The sequence below is a fragment of the Terrapene carolina genome, unplaced genomic scaffold (assembly GCF_002925995.2).
Source record: "Terrapene carolina triunguis isolate 2854851 unplaced genomic scaffold, T_m_triunguis-2.0 Scaffold42, whole genome shotgun sequence".
NCBI classification, from domain to species: Eukaryota; Metazoa; Chordata; order Testudines; family Emydidae; genus Terrapene; species Terrapene triunguis.
In genome coordinates this window covers 40,619,036-40,640,472 of record NW_020664393.1, presented here as the reverse complement: position 1 = coordinate 40,640,472, position 21,437 = coordinate 40,619,036, and the positions used below count along the sequence as shown (strand labels likewise).

Here is a 21,437-nt window from a genome sequence, read left to right as displayed (position 1 = left end):
GGTTTTCTGGGATCGACTTATCGCGTCTAGTGAAGACGCGATAAAATCGATCCCTGATCGCTCTGCCGTCGACTCCGGAAATCCACCGCGGCAAGAGGCGGCAGCGGAGTCGATGGCAGCGCGGCAGCGGTCGACTTTCCCCCGTCCTCACAGCCAGGTAAGTCGACCTAAAATACGCAACTTCAGCTACGGTAGTCACGTAGCTGAAGTTGCGTATCTTAGGTCGGACCCCCGCTGTAGTGTAGACCTAGCCTTAGACCTGCAAGCCCCATTCGAGAGCTTGGCAGCTGCAACACAACGCCATCCAAGATTGCCTGGCCAGAGCCATCCTGCCACCTGTGGGGAAGGTTGCTGTAAACTCCGCCATCCCCGGAACCGACAGCCAACTGTGACTGGACATCGTCATCAATGAGGACCGGAAGAAGATCATCATGGTGGACGTCACAGTGCCATTCGAGAACAGGACCCTGGCCTTCCACGATGCCCGAGCTTGAAAGATAGAGAAACCTTTGGTTGAAACCTTTGGTTGAAACCTTGAGAGCTAAGGGTTACCAGGTCCAGACACACGCACTGATCATCGGAGCCTTAGGAACATGGGACCCCAGTAACGAGCGAGTGCTGAGAGAATGTGGAATCAGTCAACGCTATGCTCGACTGATGCGGCAACTCATGGTGTTGGATGTCATCAGGTGGTCGAGGGACATCTACATAGAACACATCACTGGACATCAGCAATACCAGGAGGGATGAGCTGGAGTGCCGATGAGAAGCGCAGTCAGGAAAGTAACAAATACTTTCCTCATGGATTGTATTTTCTAAATGGACAACCAATCTAATTCTCAATTATTGAGGGACAATCTCCACTCATTGATATATTTTGCTTTCCACAACCAAATCTCTGTACAACTTTTCATGAGTGATGTACCCGAGTATTTGGATTCTAATATCTAAACTGTATTGTTAAATCTATGCACCTAAATTTGGGTTATTGCTGATTATGTACTCTATGTAGGATATGACTTTTAAAAACTAACTTTGTATTTGTGGATAATCTAAGCACTATACCCAGATGTACAGACACTCTTTTCCCAACCTATGTATTATATAATTTTTTTTAACATTAGCTTTAATAAAAATTTTAAATCTGACTGTGGTCCTGAGACAGCATGTCTGGTCAAAAAGGAAAGCGAATGGGAGGTTGTCTGGACATCTGGAGTCAGTCTGATGGCCAAAACTGTCTCAGCCAATATTGTTGGGTAAAATCTGTTTCTGACCGGTTTTATGTAATGTCCATCTTGGATTTGTAAAAGGACAGCTAAGCCTCCATCTTGGATACCCTTCTCCTCAGATGATTTAGTGCCCTTTCAGCCTTTTTCAAATCAAGGAGGGGAAAGGTCAGGGCAGTTAGAGTCATGTGACAGCCATAATCTGCCTAGCAACTGCAGGTTATTTAGTGAGTGGCACGCCGGTCACTCAAGGCTGTCCATCTGAGTGGCAGCCAGAGTCCCACACAGTTCAGCTAGCTGTGAGGAGCCCCAGAGGGACTAGGACTCATAGGACTTTGGATTCTTGGTCTTTATTAACATACTTGCACTCAACTGCTACACACCATTAGTGAGCGCATACTTGCACTGGACTACGAGGTCAAGCAGAGACTGCGTGGGCAAGCACTGAAGACCTACCCGAGGGAGAAGATCTACCCAAGAGGGAGAAGACCTGCCCAGAGGACCTGACCAGAGGGAGAAGAAGACCCAGTTCCTGAGTTCCTGTTTGGTGTCCAGCGCCCCTGGTTTTCACCACTATCCCTGCCGGTATCCTGAGTTTTTGTCATTGTGTCCCTGTCTTCAGGATATGGTATTGTAATACCCATTGTGGTTTCCTCTGTTTTACATCCATAGGTTAAGGGGTTTAAGGGCTCTGAGCTTCACGCTCTGGTAACTGTTAACAACCGAGTGTGTCTTGCTTATGTTGTTTATTGTCTGAAGGGGGTCCTTGTCTAGTTTAATGACTAGTGGCATAATAAATATGTGTGTGTTACATCTTATTCTGCCTCTGTCTTAATAAATCACCCGATAATAGATGCGGGAGGGGGTGGGATCTGCAGACAGCCCATCTTCTGATCTGTGTAGACCATAGTTAAACTGTTCTGGGCTAACAATATGGGGCTATCATGATAACAATAGCTTTGTCCCTGGGAATCAGGGGGATTGGTGGGAAGGTGAAGAGGAAACCTCAAGACCAGCAGAGAAAAGAAAAAAAGTATCCAGCAGAGATCCTAGACCCATGCTGCCCCTGGAACAAAAGATTCTGCATTTGTCATTCTCAGCTCCGGCGAATAGTTCATAGATTCATAGATTCTAGGGCTGGAAGGGACCTCGAGAGGTCATCAAGTCCAGTCCCCTGCCCTCATGGCAGGACCCAATACTGTCTAGACCATCCCAGATAGACATTTATCTAACCTACTCTTAAATATCTCCAGAGATGGAGATTCCACAACCTCCCTGTGTATAGGCAGTTTATTCCAGTGTTTAACCACCCTGACAGTTAGGAACTTTTTCCTAATGTCCAACCTAAACCTCCCTTGCTGCAGTTTAAGCCCATTGCTTCTTGTTCTATCCTTAGAGGCTAAGGTGAACAAGTTTTTTCCCTCCTCCTTATGACACCCTTTTAGATACCTGAAAACTGCTATCATGTCCCCTCTCAGTCTTCTCTTTTACAAACTAAACAAACCCAATTCTTTCAGCCTTCCTTCATAGGTCATGTTCTCAAGACCTTCAATCATTCTTGTTGCTCTTCTCTGGACCCTCTCCAATTTCTCCACATCTTTCTTGAAATGCGGTGCCCAGAACTGGACACAATACTCCAGTTGAGGCCTAACCAGCGCAGAGTAGAGTGGAAGAATGACTTCTCATGTCTTGCTCACAATACACCTGTTAATGCATCCCAGAATCACGTTTGCTTTTTTTGCAACAGCATCACACTGTTGATTCATATTTAGCTTGTGGTCCACTATAACCCCTAGATCCCTTTCTGCCATACTCCTTCCTAGACAGTCTCTTCCCATTCTGTATATGTGAAACTGATTGTTCCTTCCTAAGTGGAGCACTTTGCGTTTGTCTTTGTTAAACTTCATCCTGTTTACCTCAGACCATTTCTCCAATTTGTCCAGATCATTTTGAATTATGACCCTATCCTCCAAAGCAGTTGCAATCCCTCCCAGTTTGGTATCATCTGCAAACTTAATAAGCGTACTTTCTATGCCAATATCTAAGTCGTTGATGAAGATATTGAATAGAGCCGGTCCCAAAACAGACCCCTGCGGAACCCCACTTGTTATACCTTTCCAGCAGGATTGGGAACCATTAATAACTACTCTCTGAGTATGGTTATCCAGCCAGTTATGCACCCACCTTATAGTAGCCCCATCTAAGTTGTATTTGCCTAGTTTATCGATAAGAATATCATGTGAGACCGTATCAAATGCCTTACTAAAGTCTAGGTATACCACATCCGCCGCTTCTCCCTTATCTACAAGACTCATTATCCTATCAAAGAAAGCTATCAGATTGGTCTGACATGATTTGTTCTTTACAAATCCATGCTGGCTATTCCCTATCACCTTACCACCTTCCAAGTGTTTGCAGATGATTTCCTTAATTACTTACTCCATTATCTTCCCTGGCACAGAAGTTAAACTAACTGGTCTGTAGTTTCCTGGGTTGTTTTTATTTCCCTTTTTATAGATGGGCACTATATTTGCCCTTTTCCAGTCTTCTGGAATCTCTCCTGTCTCCCATGATTTTCCAAAGATAATAGCTAGAGGCTCAGATACCTCCTCTGTTAGCTCCTTGAGTATTCTAGGATGCATTTCATCAGGCCCTGGTGACTTGCAGGCATCTAACTTTTCTAAGTGATTGTTAACTTGTTCTTTTTTTATTTTATCTTCTAAACCTACCCCCTTCCCATTAGCATTCACAATGTTAGTCATTCCTTCAGACTTATTGGTGAAGACCAAAACAAAGAAGTCATTAAGCATCTCTGCCATTTCCAAGTTTCCTGTTACTATATTTCCCTCCTCACTGAGCAGTGGGCCTACCCTGTCCTTGGTCTTCCTCTTGCTTCTAATGTACTGATAAAAAAAGTCTTCTTGTTTCCCTTTATTCCTGTAGCCAGTTGGAGCTCATTTTGTGCCTTTGCCTTTCTAATCTTGCCCCTGCATTCCTGTGTTGTTTGCCTATATTCATCCTTTGTAATCTGTCCTAATTTCCATTTTTTATGTGACTCCTTTTTATTTTTTGGATCATGCAAGATCTCATGGTTAAGCCAAGGAGGTCTTTTGCCACATTTCCTATCTTTCCTACCCAGCGGAATAGCTTGCTTTTGGGCCCTTAATAGTGTCCCTTTGAAAAACTGCCAACTCTCCTCAGTTGTTCAGGCAGTACCGCTCATGGACTATATGGGGGACAGGCCTTACTCGATGCTGGCAAGAACATATGCCTTGGCAACAGTTATGAGAGATATAGCTCCTCCATAAGTAGTGCAATGGGTCCAGTACTGATGGAGTCTGCTGCATCGCAGTCTGCTCCTTTTTGCTTTGCTTCAGTGCTAGATAAGCTGTGGAGGATTAATCCTCTGATGCCTCCCTGTTTCTACTTATGTGAAAAGACAGAGCTCTTCCTCTGAGCAGCCTCTTTCTATGGCCTGCTTCGAAATGTGTGGCATTGCCTTTAATATTGACGGTTGTGATACCCAGATTTGATGCTGCTGTCAGTACCAGCACCTTACTTAGATCTGATTTCTTTACTGAAGTCTTAGGCCTGGTCTACACTACGACTTTAATTCGGATTTAGCTGCGTTAATCCGAATTAACCCTTCACCCGTCCACACTACAGAGCCAGTTAATTCGAATTAAAGGGCACTTAAAATCGATTTCTGTACTCCACCTCGACGAGCGGAGTAGCGCCTAAATCGATTTTGTTAATTCGAATTAGGGTTAGTGTGGCCGCACACCACCGAATTACTGTGGTTAAAGTAATGGGGTAGTGTGGCCGCACACCACCGAATTAATGTGGTTAAAAACCGAATTAATGTGCTTAGTGTGGCCACGCACAATCGAATTTATACAACCTGTTTCCCAAATTCGAATTATCTAAATTCGGATTAATCCTGTAGTGTAGACATACCCTTAGTAATCATTCTGCCTTCTCTATGAGGCATTGGATGGTTTGATCAGTATGGAGTTTTTGAACCTAGATCTTCTGAGTTCAATGCCACTCTCATAGATTGTTCTAAGAGATGGAACTTGAGTCTGGCATATTGTGACTTTCTGGTTTGAGTGAAGAACAAAAAGGTATCTGCTTGGGATGTGGGATTTGCCCAGGCAGAAGAAGCACTTGCTCTGCTAGTCTTTAAGAAAAGTTAGTCCATCACAGGACAAGCAAGACTTGAAGGCCACAGGGTTCTGAGTCCACCATCTTGAAGTCATTGTACGGAGAGGTTTGTATGGCCAAAGTATATTACAGAGGGCTCTTTTCAAAATTGCCATCCAGAAGAGGATTATTCTGTCCAAGAAATTGTAAGTGAAGGAGAGAAGGCTGTTCTGAAATGTTTCAGAAGTTTAGAAAAAGATCGCTCACACTAGAGATTTCAGCAGATAGGGACACTGCCAGGTTCCATCTTGCTGTCAGGGAAGGATCATGGTCACCCCACCCTTTATGCTCTCATGTGGGTGCACCAGATGGCTCAGGTTGCATGCAGAGTCCTGATGGACACTGCTAGTGAAAAGAATCCAGTCTCATGTGCAGGAACAACTACAATGGGATCCACACCGACACACAATCAAAAAAGAATGGACACATACTGTACTAAAAAGCAATAAAATACAGAAAAACACAAGGAAAGGGACCTTCTCATGAAGAAGTTGACTTAAATGTCAAGATTCATGAAGGCAGTAACTTAGGCCTGTGCAGAGTCCAGGGGGCCTCTACACTGGTGCACAGGTCCACCCATACATTCACACATGACAGGATCCTGGCCCTAGTAATAACAATTTATAAGATAGTACTATCAGGCATGTCTTCCTACATGTAATTAAGTGTTTAAAACAGGCAGTTTTAAATACAGTCTAACTGTACATATTTAAGAGTAAAATACCTGCAGATCTTGTAAAAACAATCTTCATACTTCCATTGCCCTTGATTAAAAGTGAATGTAGCCATAATTTATGTTCATTTAATTATGGATTAACTAAAACAGTCTGCAACGGAAACGCCTAGCTTTAAATTAGCCAATGTGGAAACGCCTAGAAGTAATGGGATGAAATTAAGAAATGAAAATGTAGGCCGAATATCAGGAAAACATTCCTAATGGTGAGAACTACACTACAGTGGAAAAAATTTCTAAGGAAACTGGTGGAAGCCCCATGTCTTGGCACATTTCAAGCCAGGCTGGACAAAGCATGAGAAAATATATTTTAAAACACAATCCTGCAGTGGCAGGGGAATAGACTAGATGACCTAAGAAGTCTTTTTCATCTTTAATGTCTAACTCTCTGAAACAGGAAAAAATGTCAAGAAGTGAAAGAAAGGAATAAAATCATTACTGAATATTGCCCATTACTGACTGAACAATTTTGTTTAACATGAGAGCCCCAATGAAGCAAAGCACATAAGCACATATTTAACTTGAAGCATATGATTAAGTGCTGTGCTGGACAAGGGGCCTTAATAAGATTTAACAACCTGCTTTGCTGAATTAGGGCCCTAATAATAAGGAAATCCTGGGGGCTATCTTTAGGCCTGAAGAGAGAAAGGAGATGGAAAAAAACAATTTCATTAATCATAGATAACCTGCTATTCAGGCATATGTCAATATCACTTTCCACCTACTACACTTTTTAAAAACGAAATTAGCAGTCACATTAAAGGTCTTAACTGACAGTATTACTGTATATACACAACAATATTTTAAAGATAATACATCTTATAAAAATGGAAATACTATTCTAAGCATAAAATTCCAGTTCTGACTTTATTGTCTTGGTAGTAAACCACTTTTAAACTAGTTTCACATGGAAATACCAAGGCCGTTACTTGTACTAAGCAAGGACTGTAAATAATTAAAGTAACTTTTTACCTTTGCACCATCTCTCCCTGTCTCTCCCTTGATACCCTGTAAGCCACGGGGCCCCTAAGAGAGAAAAAATACACACATTTAAATTTTTTTACTCATTTCTTTTACAGATAAGGACCAGATCCTGTAAGTGCTCCACACTCTGGACTCTCAATGAAATAAATGGAAATAGTATGAGTACTTAGGATTTGGCTTAGATTTCCACATTGTAGAAAAGGCAAAAGGAGCTTACTTGAATCCCTGGGGATCCTGGAACACCTGGAGTTCCTGCTATTCCTTGATATCCCTAAGAAAAAAAAACCAAGACATTATAGCTAACTATATGCAGAAGTTTGCAAACAATTATTTAAAATATCTTAGTTACAGCAACTGAGTTGGTCACACAGACTAAGGTTAAGGCTGCAGAACTACAACAGTTTCCATTAGAATCTCATGTTTGAGACTCATATTTCAACTTTGTGGAACTTTCACTTTTGGGGCTGAAATTTGCCATTCTGTCTTCACTGAAGGTGAATTTTTCTCATGAGTAAGCAAAAGCCCTTCAGTTGCTTTAGAATTCTTGACAAGCAAGAGAATGGAGGGGAATGTATCACACATTTTTATTTTTCCATTGTAAAAAGACAAAAAACCCATACACACGGGTTTTTTATATGAAGCTAATCAAAAACTGGCTGAACTTTGAAACTCAAATTTGGTTATAGAAAATAAGCCTTATAGACGAGACCTTGCTTTGCTATGTTTAAAATAACTGCTTTTAAAATAAACAGTTAATAATAATAATGCTGCATTGAGCATGTGCAGTTTGAAAATTCTGTTAAGCTGTCAACTATACACTTAAAGATAAGTGACAGGGCATGCTGGCCCTTTAAGAGCAGGGGCAGGCACTGTTTCAGGGAACAAGTGACATGAGGGAAGGGGATTAGGAATAGGAATGAGAATTTAAAATAGTTTCAGTGATGGTAATCTCCAGCATCCCTCTCTAGCAACTGGCACTGGAGGAAAAAGAGATTACTGAAACAATGCCCTCATGGCCCTTAAGCGATGTGACCCTTTGTCTGTCTTAACAGAAAAGGGAGTTGCCCCATTAATTGCAAGGGTGGCTTGGCCAGCATTTAAGTCCATGCCCCCCTCCACACACACACACACACACACACACACACACGAAGGGTTACCTGCTCCACCTAAGAAACACTTAAGAGTAACTATTACAGTTGCTGGACCATGCCTTGCACAAAGCTTTGCAATGAGAGGTGACCTCATGTTTAAAAGTGGCAGGGCTTTACAGGCAGCCTTTAAACATAAGGCTCAATGGCTCCATCTCTAGTTGGCAGCCAGATTCAAGCGGAGTGCCCCAACAGTCGGTCCTGGGGCCAGTTTTGTTCAATATCTTCATTAATGATCTGGAGGATGGTGTGGACTGCACCCTCAGCAAGTTTGCAGATAACACTAAACTGGGAGGAGTGGTAGATACGCTGGAGGGCAGGGATAGGATACAGAGGGACCTAGACAAATTAGAGGATTGGGCCAAAAGAAACCTGATGAGGTTCAACAAGGACAAGTGCAGAGTCCTGCACTTAGGATGGAAGAATCCCATTCACTGTTACAGACTAGGGACTGAATGGCTAGGAAGCAGTTCTGCAGAAAAGGACCTACGGGTTACAGTGGACGAGAAGCTGGATATGAGTCAACAGTGTGCTCTTGTTGCCAAGAAGGCTAACAGCATTTTGGACTGTATAAGTAGGAGCATTGCCAGCAGATCAAGAGACGCGATCGTTCCCCTCTATTCGACACTGGTGAGGCCTCATCTGGAGTACTGTGTCCAGTTTTGGGCCCCACACTACAAGAAGGATGTGGAAAAATTGGTAAGAGTCCAGCAGAGGGCAACAAAAATGATTAGGGGGCTGGAGCACATGACTTATGAGGAGAGGCTGAGGGAACTGGGATTGTTTAGTCTGCAGAAGAGAAGAATGAGGGGGGATTTGATAGCTGCTTTCAACTACCTGAAAGGGGGTTCCAAAGAGGATGGAGCTAGACTGTTCTCACTGGTAGCAGATGACAGAACAAGGAGTAATGGTCTCAAGTTGCAGTGGGGGAGGTTTAGGTTGGATATTAGGAAAAACTTTTTCACTAGGAGGGTGGTGAAGCACTGGAATGGGTTACCTAGGGAGGTGGTGGAATCTCCTTCCTTAGATGTTTTTAAGGTCAGGCTTGACAAAGCCCTGGCTGAGATGATTTAGTTGGGGATTGGTCCTGCTTTGAGCAGGGTGTTGGACTAGATGACCTCCTGAGGTCCCTTCCAACCCTGATATTCTATGATTCTATTATAAGCAGGGAAGGAGGAGAAGGTGAGCTTTCATTTGACTCAGTTGAAGTAACATATGCTTCCAACATACAAAATAAGGCCATGTCTACACCAGCACTTTTGTCGGTAAAACTTATGTGAAAAAAACACCCCTCTGAGTGACATAAGTTACACTGACAGAAGCGCCGATGTGGACAGTGCTACCGACGCTCGTTGGAGGTGGTTTAATTATGTTGATGGGAGAGCTGTCTCCTGTCGTTAATAGCATCTACACGAACAATCTTACAGCGGCACAGCTAAACCGGTACAGTTGTGCCACTATAAGGCTAGGTCTACACTACAGCGGGGGTCCGACCTAAGATACGCAACTTCAGCTACGTGAATACCGTAGCTGAAGTTGCGTATTTTAGGTCGGCTTACCTGGTGGTGAGGATGGGGGAAAGCCGACCGCTGCCGCGCTGCCGCCGACTCCGCTGCCGCCTCTTGCCGAGGTGGATTTCCGGAGTCGACGGCAGAGCGATCAGGGATCGATTTTACCGCGTCCTCACGAGACGCGGTAAGTCGATCCCCGATAGACCGATTGCTACCCGCCGGATCGGCGGGTAGTGAAGACATACCCTAAGTTCACCAGTATAGATATGGCCTAAGATAGAAGGAGGAGTTGTCCTCTGACAGAATAGGAAGAAAAAGAAGTGGAATTTTTGCTAACTGTAAAATGACTACTTCTACAGTAAAATTTTGAGAAACTAAAAATGCTGAGAAGACAGACAATCCCAAATTCACTAAAACAAAGTTCTAGTACCAAATCTCTGTACTGGTAAAGAAGAACTAATGGAACCATTTCATAAGTCTTATTTGTTTTCTATACAAGTCGTGTAACTAATAAACAAAGCCAAAATTACTGGCTGGGACAATGCTTGCCATACCCTTTTCCAGAAAGAAATTTGAGCAGATGCCCTAAAATCCAAACTGGTAATGTTTAACAAAGCAGGGAACAGAACTCTAGGGCTCTGTCACACATCTATTCTATAGCAAGTCTTTCCCTTTTAGTGCCCAGAGATAGTTCTTGCAGAATAAGCTTTAACTGAAAATGGAGGAGCATTCCCAGCTTGCCTATAAGCCTCAAAAATAGCTGAAACAATTCAACTAGCCAAGGATGCCTTAAAAACTGTCTGTCCCTTTATTTCTTATCCAAGAAAAACAAAAAGTTTGTCTGACTTTCTGTAGGAAATAGTCAGATATAAATAAACCTTTAGTGCACTTTTCAGATTTAAGAAATGCAATTTCCTCTCCTCCTTTTTCTTATTGGGAAGGATCATCGGGAGGGAAGAATAATTTCCTGGCTGAATTTGATTTCAGAATACACTATGTGAATGGAAGATAGAAGAGGAGTCCTCACACCAACTTGGCCTTCTGAAATGGCAAATTTAGCTCAGAGATAGACCTTGTAACATGATCTCACTGCAAACAGAACAAATGGCTCTGAAAAAGGTTGACCTAATGGAAAGATGGAACAGGGAAACTACAAGTAAAAAAAAAATCAAAAGGAGGTTCACACAAAGCTAAGACGACAAGAATTAACCTCCAGAGCAGAACTAACCTAAAGTTCGTTTGATTGACTACAGACACATTGGAAACTGGAATTACCAGGATCAGCTTTAATACACGGGCACTCTTTTTGTAATAGCATCTGTTAGTTAAATTATCCTGCAGGAAGGGAGTACTTTATTGAAATATTTGACTACCATCAAGCCACATAACCTACACACAGAGAAAGAGACCAACACACAGAGAATGGATTAAAAAACCAAGAAGAAACAGAAATGACAAGTGATCATAATCTAGTTGGTGTAAATGAAACATGCTGGGGTAATTCTCACAATTAGGGTCCTACCAAATTCATGGTCAATTTCATGGTCATAGGATTTTAAAAATTGTAAATTTCATGATTTCAGATATTTAAATTTGAAATTTCACAATGTTATCATTTTAGGGATCCTGACCCAAAAAGGAGTTGTGGGAGGGTTGCAAGGTTATTGTGGGGGGTGGGAGGGTTGCGTTACAGCTACCCTTACTTTTGCTGTGCTGCTGTCAGCGGCGCTGCCTTCAGAGAGTGGTGGCTGCTGGCCGGAAGCCCAGCTTGGAAGGCAGAGCCGCTGCCAGCAGTAGCGCAGAAGTAAGAATGGCATGGTATGGTATTGCCACCCTTACTTCTGCACTGCTGCTGGCAGAATGCTGCCTTCAGAGCTAGGTGCCTGGCCAACAGCTGCCGCCCTCTGGCCACCCAGCTCTGAACACAGCGCAGAAAAGGGTGGCAATACCATGACCCCCCTAAAATAACCTTGCAATCCCCCTACAACCGCCTTTTGGGTCAGGACAGCCAGTTTAAGAAACGCTGGTCTCCCCTGTGAATTCTGTATAGTATAGGGTAAAAGCACACAAAAGACCAGATTTCATGGTCCGTGACGCATTTTTCATGGACATGAATATGGTAGGGCCCTACTCATAACTCACAGAGATGGGAAATCAATGCAGCAACCCTTTTACTTTCTACACAGGTGGCCATCAGCATAACTCCTCAAACTTCAACCTCTGCACTGGTTCCCAGTTGAATATAGAGTTCAAATCAATATCTCTTTCCTGATATTCAAAGCCCTCAATGACAGTGTACGTAGCTACTTGAAAGATCGCTTCTCCCTCTATGAGTATGGCCTATCAAGACAATCATATTCCACTCGAAGCACAAAAGTGTTAAATACAGGGGGCACCTCATGAACACAGGAGAGAACTTCCATGGGAGCTGGGCTGGGCTATGGAACTCACTTCCAGAGAAGCTAAAAATGATCACTAAACTTGCCACATTCAGAATTAAATGCAAAACCCACCTCTAAGACTTGGTTTTCCCACAATCCATAGCTTACTTACTTTTACACACACACACGCTTATCCAGTATGAACAAGTTATTCTCTCTCTCTCTCTCTCACACACACACACACACAACTCTGCTGCACTGGTGTACATCTGGAATAAGTCAGATAAACAGACATTTATACATGTATCTGACTTATTCCAGATGTAGACCAGTGCAACACAGACAGATGTGTTTCATGAAAACTTATTTTCAAATTGTCCTGGATAGGAACTGTGACACCCTGGCACCTCCTTATTCACCACTGTCATGTAATTAGGATCCGTTTTGCACAAAGTATGCCTTGTGAGGTATCATTCTAAAAGTCTTGATCTGCTAGACATTAATACCACATTGGCTTGTATGTGCTACCATCATATGTGAAGTTATGAAGTTTGGCTATGTATGTGTTACTGAAACATGTTGTGAGGTTGAAAACACCCACAAGCAGCCTTTCAGGTACAACAGTAAAAAGGCCAAACAACGTTAATGGCTTATTGAGGAAATGGACACAAACACAAGGATTACCCCAGGAACTGTGTACCTCTCAGAGACAGCACTACACAATGTGAACTGTTTGACCCAGGTCTCAGCAAAAGAGCTTTCCAGTAAATGGGAAGAAGATATAAAAGGGGGAAACATCATGATGATACCTCACTCTCCCTACAACAACACATCTGGAAACATCTGAGCAACAAAGACTGAATTGGGGGAAGTGATGGTCCCAGGCTAAAGGGATTTCTAGCCTGTGTATCAAAATCCAAGCTGCAAAGCACAGGCAGCTTGTGCCTTAAGAATCTGCCAGCCTGTTTATCACTCAGGGTGAGAATTTGCTAATTCATATCCTACCTATCTTATATGTTAAGTTCAGTTTGCGGTTTTGTTTATTGACTAGGTAATCTGCTTGCTATCACTCATAATCACTTAAAATCTATATCCTTTTGTAGTTAATAAAAACATTTTATTTTTTAATCCAAATCAGTGTGCGTTTGACTAACGTATCTGGGGAAAATCTTAGTTTGGTTGCCACAAGTGTGCATGGCCCTCTTCACATTGAGGGAGAGGCGGACCGGGTATTAAACCCATATACTGGCCAGATTTGACCAGGGCAGGACGGTACTGCTCTGGGGTCCTAGGCTGGGAGGCTGGTGGTTAGAGAGCCTACATGTGACTTCAGCTAGGTGTGTCCCTACCTGTGTGAATGCTGGTGAAAGAGCAAGCTTGGAGGGCTTTGCAACTTGTCACAGCAGCACAGTGTGAGAGGAAGCCCAGGCTGGTGGATCAGAGGGCTCAGTGGTACCCCACTGCATGTAACAAAATCCTGCAGCTCAATGTAAAAAGAGACTAGAGCCTTCAAAAGGTACTTTATTAGGGGAGACTTTTGATAGCTTTAAGAATGTCAAGAACAGTAATCTGAATACTGAGTTTGCAGCTGGATATCTCAGTAAACTCAACCTTGCCAGGTTTAAAGTTCTTCATCACTTACTGAACACTGTAAAAAGACAATAAAAGCTTTTAAAATTCCATGAATGAAGCTAAATAGGAGACTGGAAAATAGCCCAGATTTGTCAACCATCTGTTCAGAGTTCAAATTTTATGAATTAGTGTTTTCATGCATTCTTTCAACAAGCAGGTCAATAACCTATCTTCTTTATTGCCCTTAAGTATCCTTTGCGTAAGAGCAGAAGATGCTGTTTTATCATGGTAATATTTTGAGTTCTTCCCTGACACATATAAAGAATCCCTTGGAACAGAGAACAGCCTTTGGGACTGCAAAGTCAGGGAGGCCCTTGAATGTTCTATGGGCCAGCTACTCCAGCCTGCTTTCTCAGCTGGATAAGGGCCCATTACAATTACTACTTAGATTAAAATAAAATTTTAGACTCATTTACAGAAGCTATTTCTATTGATACTGGTCTGTGATAATTTAGGTCAAGAAATTTTGAGTGAGTAGAAATATTTCTCTTTTTATTATGGTACTACAGGTTCTCATTTCTGTGCTTTTGAAGTCAATAGGACTACTCTCGTGAGTAAAACTGTATAATTGGGCCTAGCCATGCTCATTCTAAGTACTTCAACTAACGTTAAGCTATAGGAATGGGTACATTAAGTAGCGCTGGTGATTACAGCAAAAACAAACAAAACAAAACAGAGAACTTCAGCGACTATTTTTTCACATTTAACAAATGCACTTTGATCGTGTTTGGATCCCACTTACATTCATTTTCCATGAATATTCTAGGAAACAAGTTTACTATGGAAATATTCAGGGAAACAGCTAATTTTAGAGTAATGTCTGAGAATATTAATGAAAAGCAAATTTTGAATTTGTCTAACACAAGAAACCTAATTCGAAGGGATACACACATCTACTCAGAAGATATACACATACAACATAGTTTCTATATCCAACCAATACTAAATAACATAGTTAAATTGTGAATATTGAACACTTGCAATGAACTGCTCATGCATGATCTTTAAACCATAGACAATTCATTGTAATTATTTGAAACTAAGCTATTTTTTTTAAATGAAAAAACAAATAAATTAAATACATTCTTTATGTACTATCTGTAAACAAAGAAACAAGCAACACTTGTTGCCCCACCATACAGTTCAGAGACAATGAATATCAGAAAGAGAGAGGCAAACTGGAGGGAGTTTAGAGAAGAGCATCAAAACTGATCTGGGGTCTGGAAGTACTCACTTCCCAGGAAAGATTATAAAATACTACATCATAACCTCAAGTTTTTCATACACACATAATTTGATTAAACAAATAACATGAACATGATAACCATCTGCAAGCATATTACGGGGTAAGAGCCAAAAAGCCTTAGGGTGCCTCAAGGGGATATAATCAGGAATAACAAGATTAAAATGAGCAAAGGAAAACGTATCCTAAACAAGACACATTTCCTAACACTAAGGTCCTAGATACTATGGCAAGGGACACTACTGAAAAAATGAAGATAAACAGATACAGAGGTCTATTAGACTGCACAAAGGTCTCCCACATGGACGGGTAAAAGTCCCATCATTCAAGTCTAAAAAACTAGACTGGAAAGCACTCAAGAATCTACTGTAAGAAACAATAATGCACTGGCTAGGGTTGGAGATGACCTAATAGGTCTGCGATTTGTTCTTACAAAGAACAAGTGCAAATAGCGACAGCTGAATATTCGCAAAATAAGTCAGTTCAGAAAACTGAAGCATTTAATCAAAATTACTTCAATTAATATGAGTTTCAATTCAACAAATTGCTGCAATTTGTAATCTCTCACTTTCTGTATTATCAGAGGTTCATAATTTTCCTCTACTGTTTTGAGACAGTTTTGTAAATCTTTTCCATGTTCACAGAATGTCCATCTTTGTAAATCATGACTCACTAGTGGGAAAAAAATCATGACTGCCAATTCCAAGGTTACAGAAAGACTATAGAATCAAGTTATTTTTCCTCCATAATTTGTTATATTACAAGTTATGATTCTCCCGGGAAGATGAATAGTATTGAAACAGAAACCAAGAAACATGAAAGGATATGCAAAAATGACAACAACTGTTTCCCAAAATTGCTTTGAGTACATCTTAACAAAGCCTACAGCAGTAAGCCTCGTTTCTTCAATAAGAAACAGTCAGGAAATGTATACCCTTGTACAAATATCTGTTTTCTGGAAATCTTAAACCACAATAAAAAGAATAAATAAAATACAGTCAAATTCTGGCTGATATTGGACAGAGACACATGTTAGAAAACCTGTGGTCAGCAGCTAAAAGCAAAAGAGTGCTGGAATGTTGTCTATAATCCATCTGGCCATCACTAGGTCTCCTCAGTACCTATGGCACATATATTTGTCAAGAATTTCTAAGAACATCCTTCTGCACAGATTACTCCTACTCTTAGGAAGGAACTAAATACACAGGGTTGTGCACATAAGGATGGTTGTGGCCAAAATAAAGGTACAAATTGCTAATGATTTTGCAGAGAAAATGCAAATTCAAGGAAAAGAGTGGAATTAGACCTAATTCCTGAGTGATTGAGGAATGGGCAAAGCCTTGACTTAGCCCACTGGCCAGCCCACAGGATGTGAAAATTTGCAGCTTGTACAGGACAGCAGAAAATTACTACCCCTCTCAAACAAGGGAGAAACAATGAGGGAATTTTGCCTCAGGGAGGTGTCTAAGTCATAATGCCTCCAGGGACTATTACTAAGATGAGGCAGCTTAGGGCTGTACCTAAAAGCACAACTGGATGCTTAGGTGATATCCATGTCTTAAAACCAGGTTATTCTGATTACTGATTTGCATTGTTTCACTCCACATCCATCTATTCCAATGTTAGCCAATATTTTCATGAATATCTTGGGTTAGAAATTAATGCTTTAGACCAGGGGTGGGCAAACTTTTTGGCCCGAGGGCTATATCTGGGTATGGAAATTGAATGGTGGGCCATGAATGCTCATTAAATTGGGAGTTGGGGTGCAGGAGGGCATGAGGGCTCCGGCTGGGGGTGCAGGCTCTGGGGTGGGGCTGGGGATGAGGAGTTGGGGGCGCAGGAGGGTGCTCCGGGCTAGGACCGAGGGGTTCGGAGGGCGGGAGGGGGATCAGAGCTGGGGCAGGGGGTTGGGGCACAGGAAAGCATCAGGGGGTCAGCCTCCGGGCGACACTTACCTCAAGCAGCTCCCAGAAACAGCAACATGTCCCCCCTTCGGCTCCTATGTGGAGGCGCAGCCAGGCGGCTCTGCGCGCTGCCCTGTGCACAGGTACCACCCCTGCAGCTCCCATTGGCTGGGGTTCCTGGCCAATGGGAGCTATGGGGGCTGTGCTTGGGGTGGAGGCAGCGTGCAGAGCCCCCTGGCTCCCCCTACGCGTAGGAGCTGGAGTTGGAACCTGCCGCTGCTTCAGGGAGCTGTGTAGAGTGGGGCAAGACCCCGACCCCATTCCCCACCTGGAGCGCCGGAGCCCAGCAAGCCCCAAACCCCACTTCCCGGCAGGAGCTCGAGGGCCAGATTGAAATGCCTGGAGAGTCGGACGTGGCCCCCAGGCCGTAGTTTGCCCACCTCTGCTTTAGACCATTCGAAAGCTAGGATTCTCACCTTTCAAAGAGTGTAAGTATTAATTCTAGCTCTAACAGCTTTCAGAATAATGGCCATTGCAATCTGGTGGTAATTGAGGTAAGGGGGATATATATATACACAACAATGTAACCAGAATTCTGAGAATCAGGAAGAGATATCCAACATACCACATGGTTAGAATTACAGAACATATGAAAGATGAGAGTCTCAGCTTTTGAAGATACTGAAAATTTGTCAATGGTCCCTTGGGTCATCAGTGCTATTTTAACATTCCTCCAGGACTTAATATACCAAGTCCTGAACTTCAGATCAGTGTAATTTTCAGTTCCTGGAAATAAGTACATTTCTTGTACTGTTGCTCTTCACAGTAATACTGTATCCAAAAGGAATCACTATCATTATAATCAACCATCTGTCATCCCCAAGTACATGGCCAAAATGTAACTAAGCAACCAAACAGGAGAAATTGGACATTTTATAAAGTGCAGCATAGAGGTTTCTCTATTTAACTTGCAAAATTAATAAGCTTTACGGCACATAGTTCCAAACAAGTATTAATCTCATCCTTTCAACACACAGAAACTAAATCAGGGGGTAGCCATGTTAATCGTATCCACAAAAACAACAAGGAGTCCAGTGGCACCTTAAAGACTAACAGATTTATTTGGGCATAAGCTTTTGTGGGTAAAAAACCTCACTTCTTCAGATGCATGACTCTATGCATCTGAAGAACTGAGGTTTTTTACCCACGAAAGTTTATGCCCAAATAAATCTGTTAGTCTTTAAGGTGCCACCGGACTCCTTGTTGTTTTTACAGAAACTAAATGTATTACTATCGGTATTTAAAGTTCTTACTAAACACAGAACTTTAAATGTTTTAATTAAGTTGTAAAAATGGCAGGTAAATGCTTATGAAAATTAATAAAGCCAAGGCCACATCACTTAATGAGAGCCCAGGAAACTTGTAGGAGATATACCAAAATCTGTGGAAATGTTTTAAGAATCTGCAGAACATTTTTAAAGCAAATTGATCAAAATATAGATGAAAAAAATAAGAAGAGCTACAAAGTTTGGACCCAAATACAGACTTTGCCAAAATCAGAGTTATTCTTATCAGAATTTTGGTTTCAGCCCATCTCTAGTTACCTGGTACATAACACCATAAGAACAGCCATACTAGATCAGCCCAATGGTCCACCTAGACCAGTATCCTGTCTCTGACAGTGGCCAGTGCCAGACGCTTCAGAGACAATGAACACAACAGGGCAATTTTGAGTGATCCATCCCATTGTCCAATCCCAGCTTCGGACAATTGAATGTTTAGGGAGCCCCAGCACATGGGGAGGCATCCCTGACCATCTTAGTTTATAGCCATTAATGGACCTATCCTCCATGAACTTGCCTAATTTTTTTTACTCCAGTTTTACTTTTTGCCTTCACAACATCCCCTGGCAATGAGTTCCACCAGGCTTACCGTGTGTGAAGAAGTACTTCCTTATGTTTGTTTTAAACCTGCTGCTAATTTAATTGGATGACCCATAGTTCTTGTGTCTGTGAAAGAGTAAATAACACTTCCCTATTCACTTTCTCCATACCAGTCATGATTTTATAGACCTCTATCATATCCCTCCCTTAGTCATCTCTTTTCTAAGCTGGACAGTCCCAGACTTTTTAATTTCTCCTCATGTGGAAGCTGTTCCATACCCCAAATCATTTTTGCTGACTTTCACTGCACTACTTTCAATTCTTATATATCATTTTTGAGATGGGAGGACCAGAACTGCACACAGTATTCAAGGTGTGGTCATACCATGGATTTATATAGTAGCATTATGATATTTTCTGTCTTATTACCTATCACTTTCCTAATAGTTCCTAACATTCTGTTAGCTTTTTTGACTGCTGCTACACATTAAGCAAATATTTTCAGAGAACTATCCACAAAGACTCCAAGATTTCTTTCTTGAGGAGTAAGAGCTAATTTAGACCTCATCATTTTGTATGTAGAGTTGGGATTATGTTTTCCAATGTGCATTACTTTACATTTATCAATATTGAATTTCATCTCCCATTTTGTCACCCCGTCATTCAGTTTTGTGAAATCCCTTTGTAACTCTTCTCAGTCAGCTTTGAACTTAACAATCTTGACTGATTTTGTACTATCTGCAAACTTTGCCAGCTCACTTTTCATCCCCTTTTCCCAATCATTTATGGTAAATTATTTGAACCTTAACGACTCAACTGTATCGCCCTTAAACACAACTAGGACTCTCACTTTTAAAGGATTTTTTGCAATTTTACTTGCCCCTCACCTTCCCAGAACAAGAGGGAATTTGGAGAGGAGTTGTGACTCTGAATCACAGGTTCTTCCTGGTTCTTCTCCTGGGGTGGCACAGCTACATAGTGCCCCATATACAGAGCTGAGCTGAAAGGCTCAGTCTAGTTCTTCACTGCTCATCTCTTCTCTCCAGTTTGTCCATTTTTGATAATACAGTGGAAATTTAACACAACATTCCTGCTGCAGTCTCACCAAAAATGTAGAACATCATCTCCATGACATGATGCCGCTGCTTAAACTGTATTAGCCTTCTCTGCAGTCAACTTCCCCCACCCCATTTTTGCCCATCTTTCTAAAGTCCCCTTTTTATCTTCATCCTTAATGATATTTGCAACTCCTTCCAATTTGAACCACCTGAAAATGCTATGAACAGATTTTTCCTCCTCTACCACATCAACAAGGAAGATTTTAAAATAAGACTGGATCTGTGGTACCCCCACTAGACATTTTCTGCAAACTCAATACATTGCAGTATAGCCTTATCCTTAGTTTATATTCATCAGTTTTCATCTTACAATGCCAGTTTCCAAAGGACAACTCATTTATACTGAAAACTGAAGGCTTATTCCAGTTAACCTCTGCCCTTCACCATCTTCTTCCATGTCCTGTTTGAGTATTTGCACTTCCAGTTTGATCGTTATTCATATTATTTAAGATATGTATGTTGCTAGTGATGTACATCAACAAGTCTTTCCTAATGTCCAAGGAACCATTTAGAGCTGATCATTTAACTCCTCCCCAGTAAAAACAAAAGGGTAAATATTATTAAAGATTAACAACCCCTAATACAGGTATCTGCGGTATGTGCACGTCGAAATGCATGTGTGTGTATGTCTGTGTACATGAATATGCACTCACAGATTTCTTCCATTTCTTTCACTAGAATTATTTTTTCATGTCATAGTAGCTTCCAGAGAAATTATTCTCTTTTCAAAATTAAACTATTTTTAATGCCCTCCACTGTCTTTTGCATTTTTTTACAACAAACTCTAATAAAGAAGAAGCCACACTGCGGTCTACACTCTTAGGACAGGAATTTGGGTGGTCGAAGTCTCTGAGAGTCTTTCACTTTTATCTTCCCAATACACCTTAGGCACACACACCAGTGGCTCAGGAACACAGAATGAAACCTATGAACTGTAAACACTATGCATTTAATGAGCATTAAGATCTTGGGTGTCAACTTCTCAGAAGCTTCCACTTCGATCAGAGTTCTAATTTCTTTTATGGAACCTAAGGCTACTTTACTGCTTTGGGATTTTTAATACAATTTAAAAATAATTCTAAAACTAAAGACCAAACTGACCATCACCAAATTTGCCATTTTCTTTATAGGAACACCTGTCATTCACCTACTGTTTTCATAAAACATACATTCATAAACCAACAATAGTAAGTTAAAAAACAAACTACAGTGTGTGGGAATATATATATATTTCAAAGCAGGGTACTATTTTTAATTCTAATTCTGGGATACTCTTGTACGAAAAATCCCAAACATTTTTGAGCACAATATAAGGGCCATATTAACACTGAGAAAAAGTAAACTGCTTATTGGGTTGTTGCTTTAAGCCATCGTATCCGCGCATGTCACATGACGAGATCAGTTCAAGATTTGAACTTTGGATTCAAATGTCCCACAAATTTAGGGATGTTCTTATCCTGGGTTTTCATTC

General features: G+C 41.5%; 1 protein-coding gene across 1 annotated transcript in view; it reads right to left on the bottom strand.

Moving 5' to 3' along the window:
• The window catches only part of COL21A1 (collagen type XXI alpha 1 chain), a 190,828-nt gene that overhangs the window by 94,442 nt on the left and 74,949 nt on the right, over positions 1-21,437 (bottom strand). Inside the window, exons 11-12 of the mRNA XM_024216499.3 lie at positions 7,364-7,417; positions 7,135-7,188 (exon numbers count right to left, since the gene is read on the bottom strand). Of these exons, the coding sequence (XP_024072267.2) occupies positions 7,135-7,188; positions 7,364-7,417 (108 nt within the window). The remainder of the gene's footprint in view (positions 1-7,134; positions 7,189-7,363; positions 7,418-21,437) is intronic.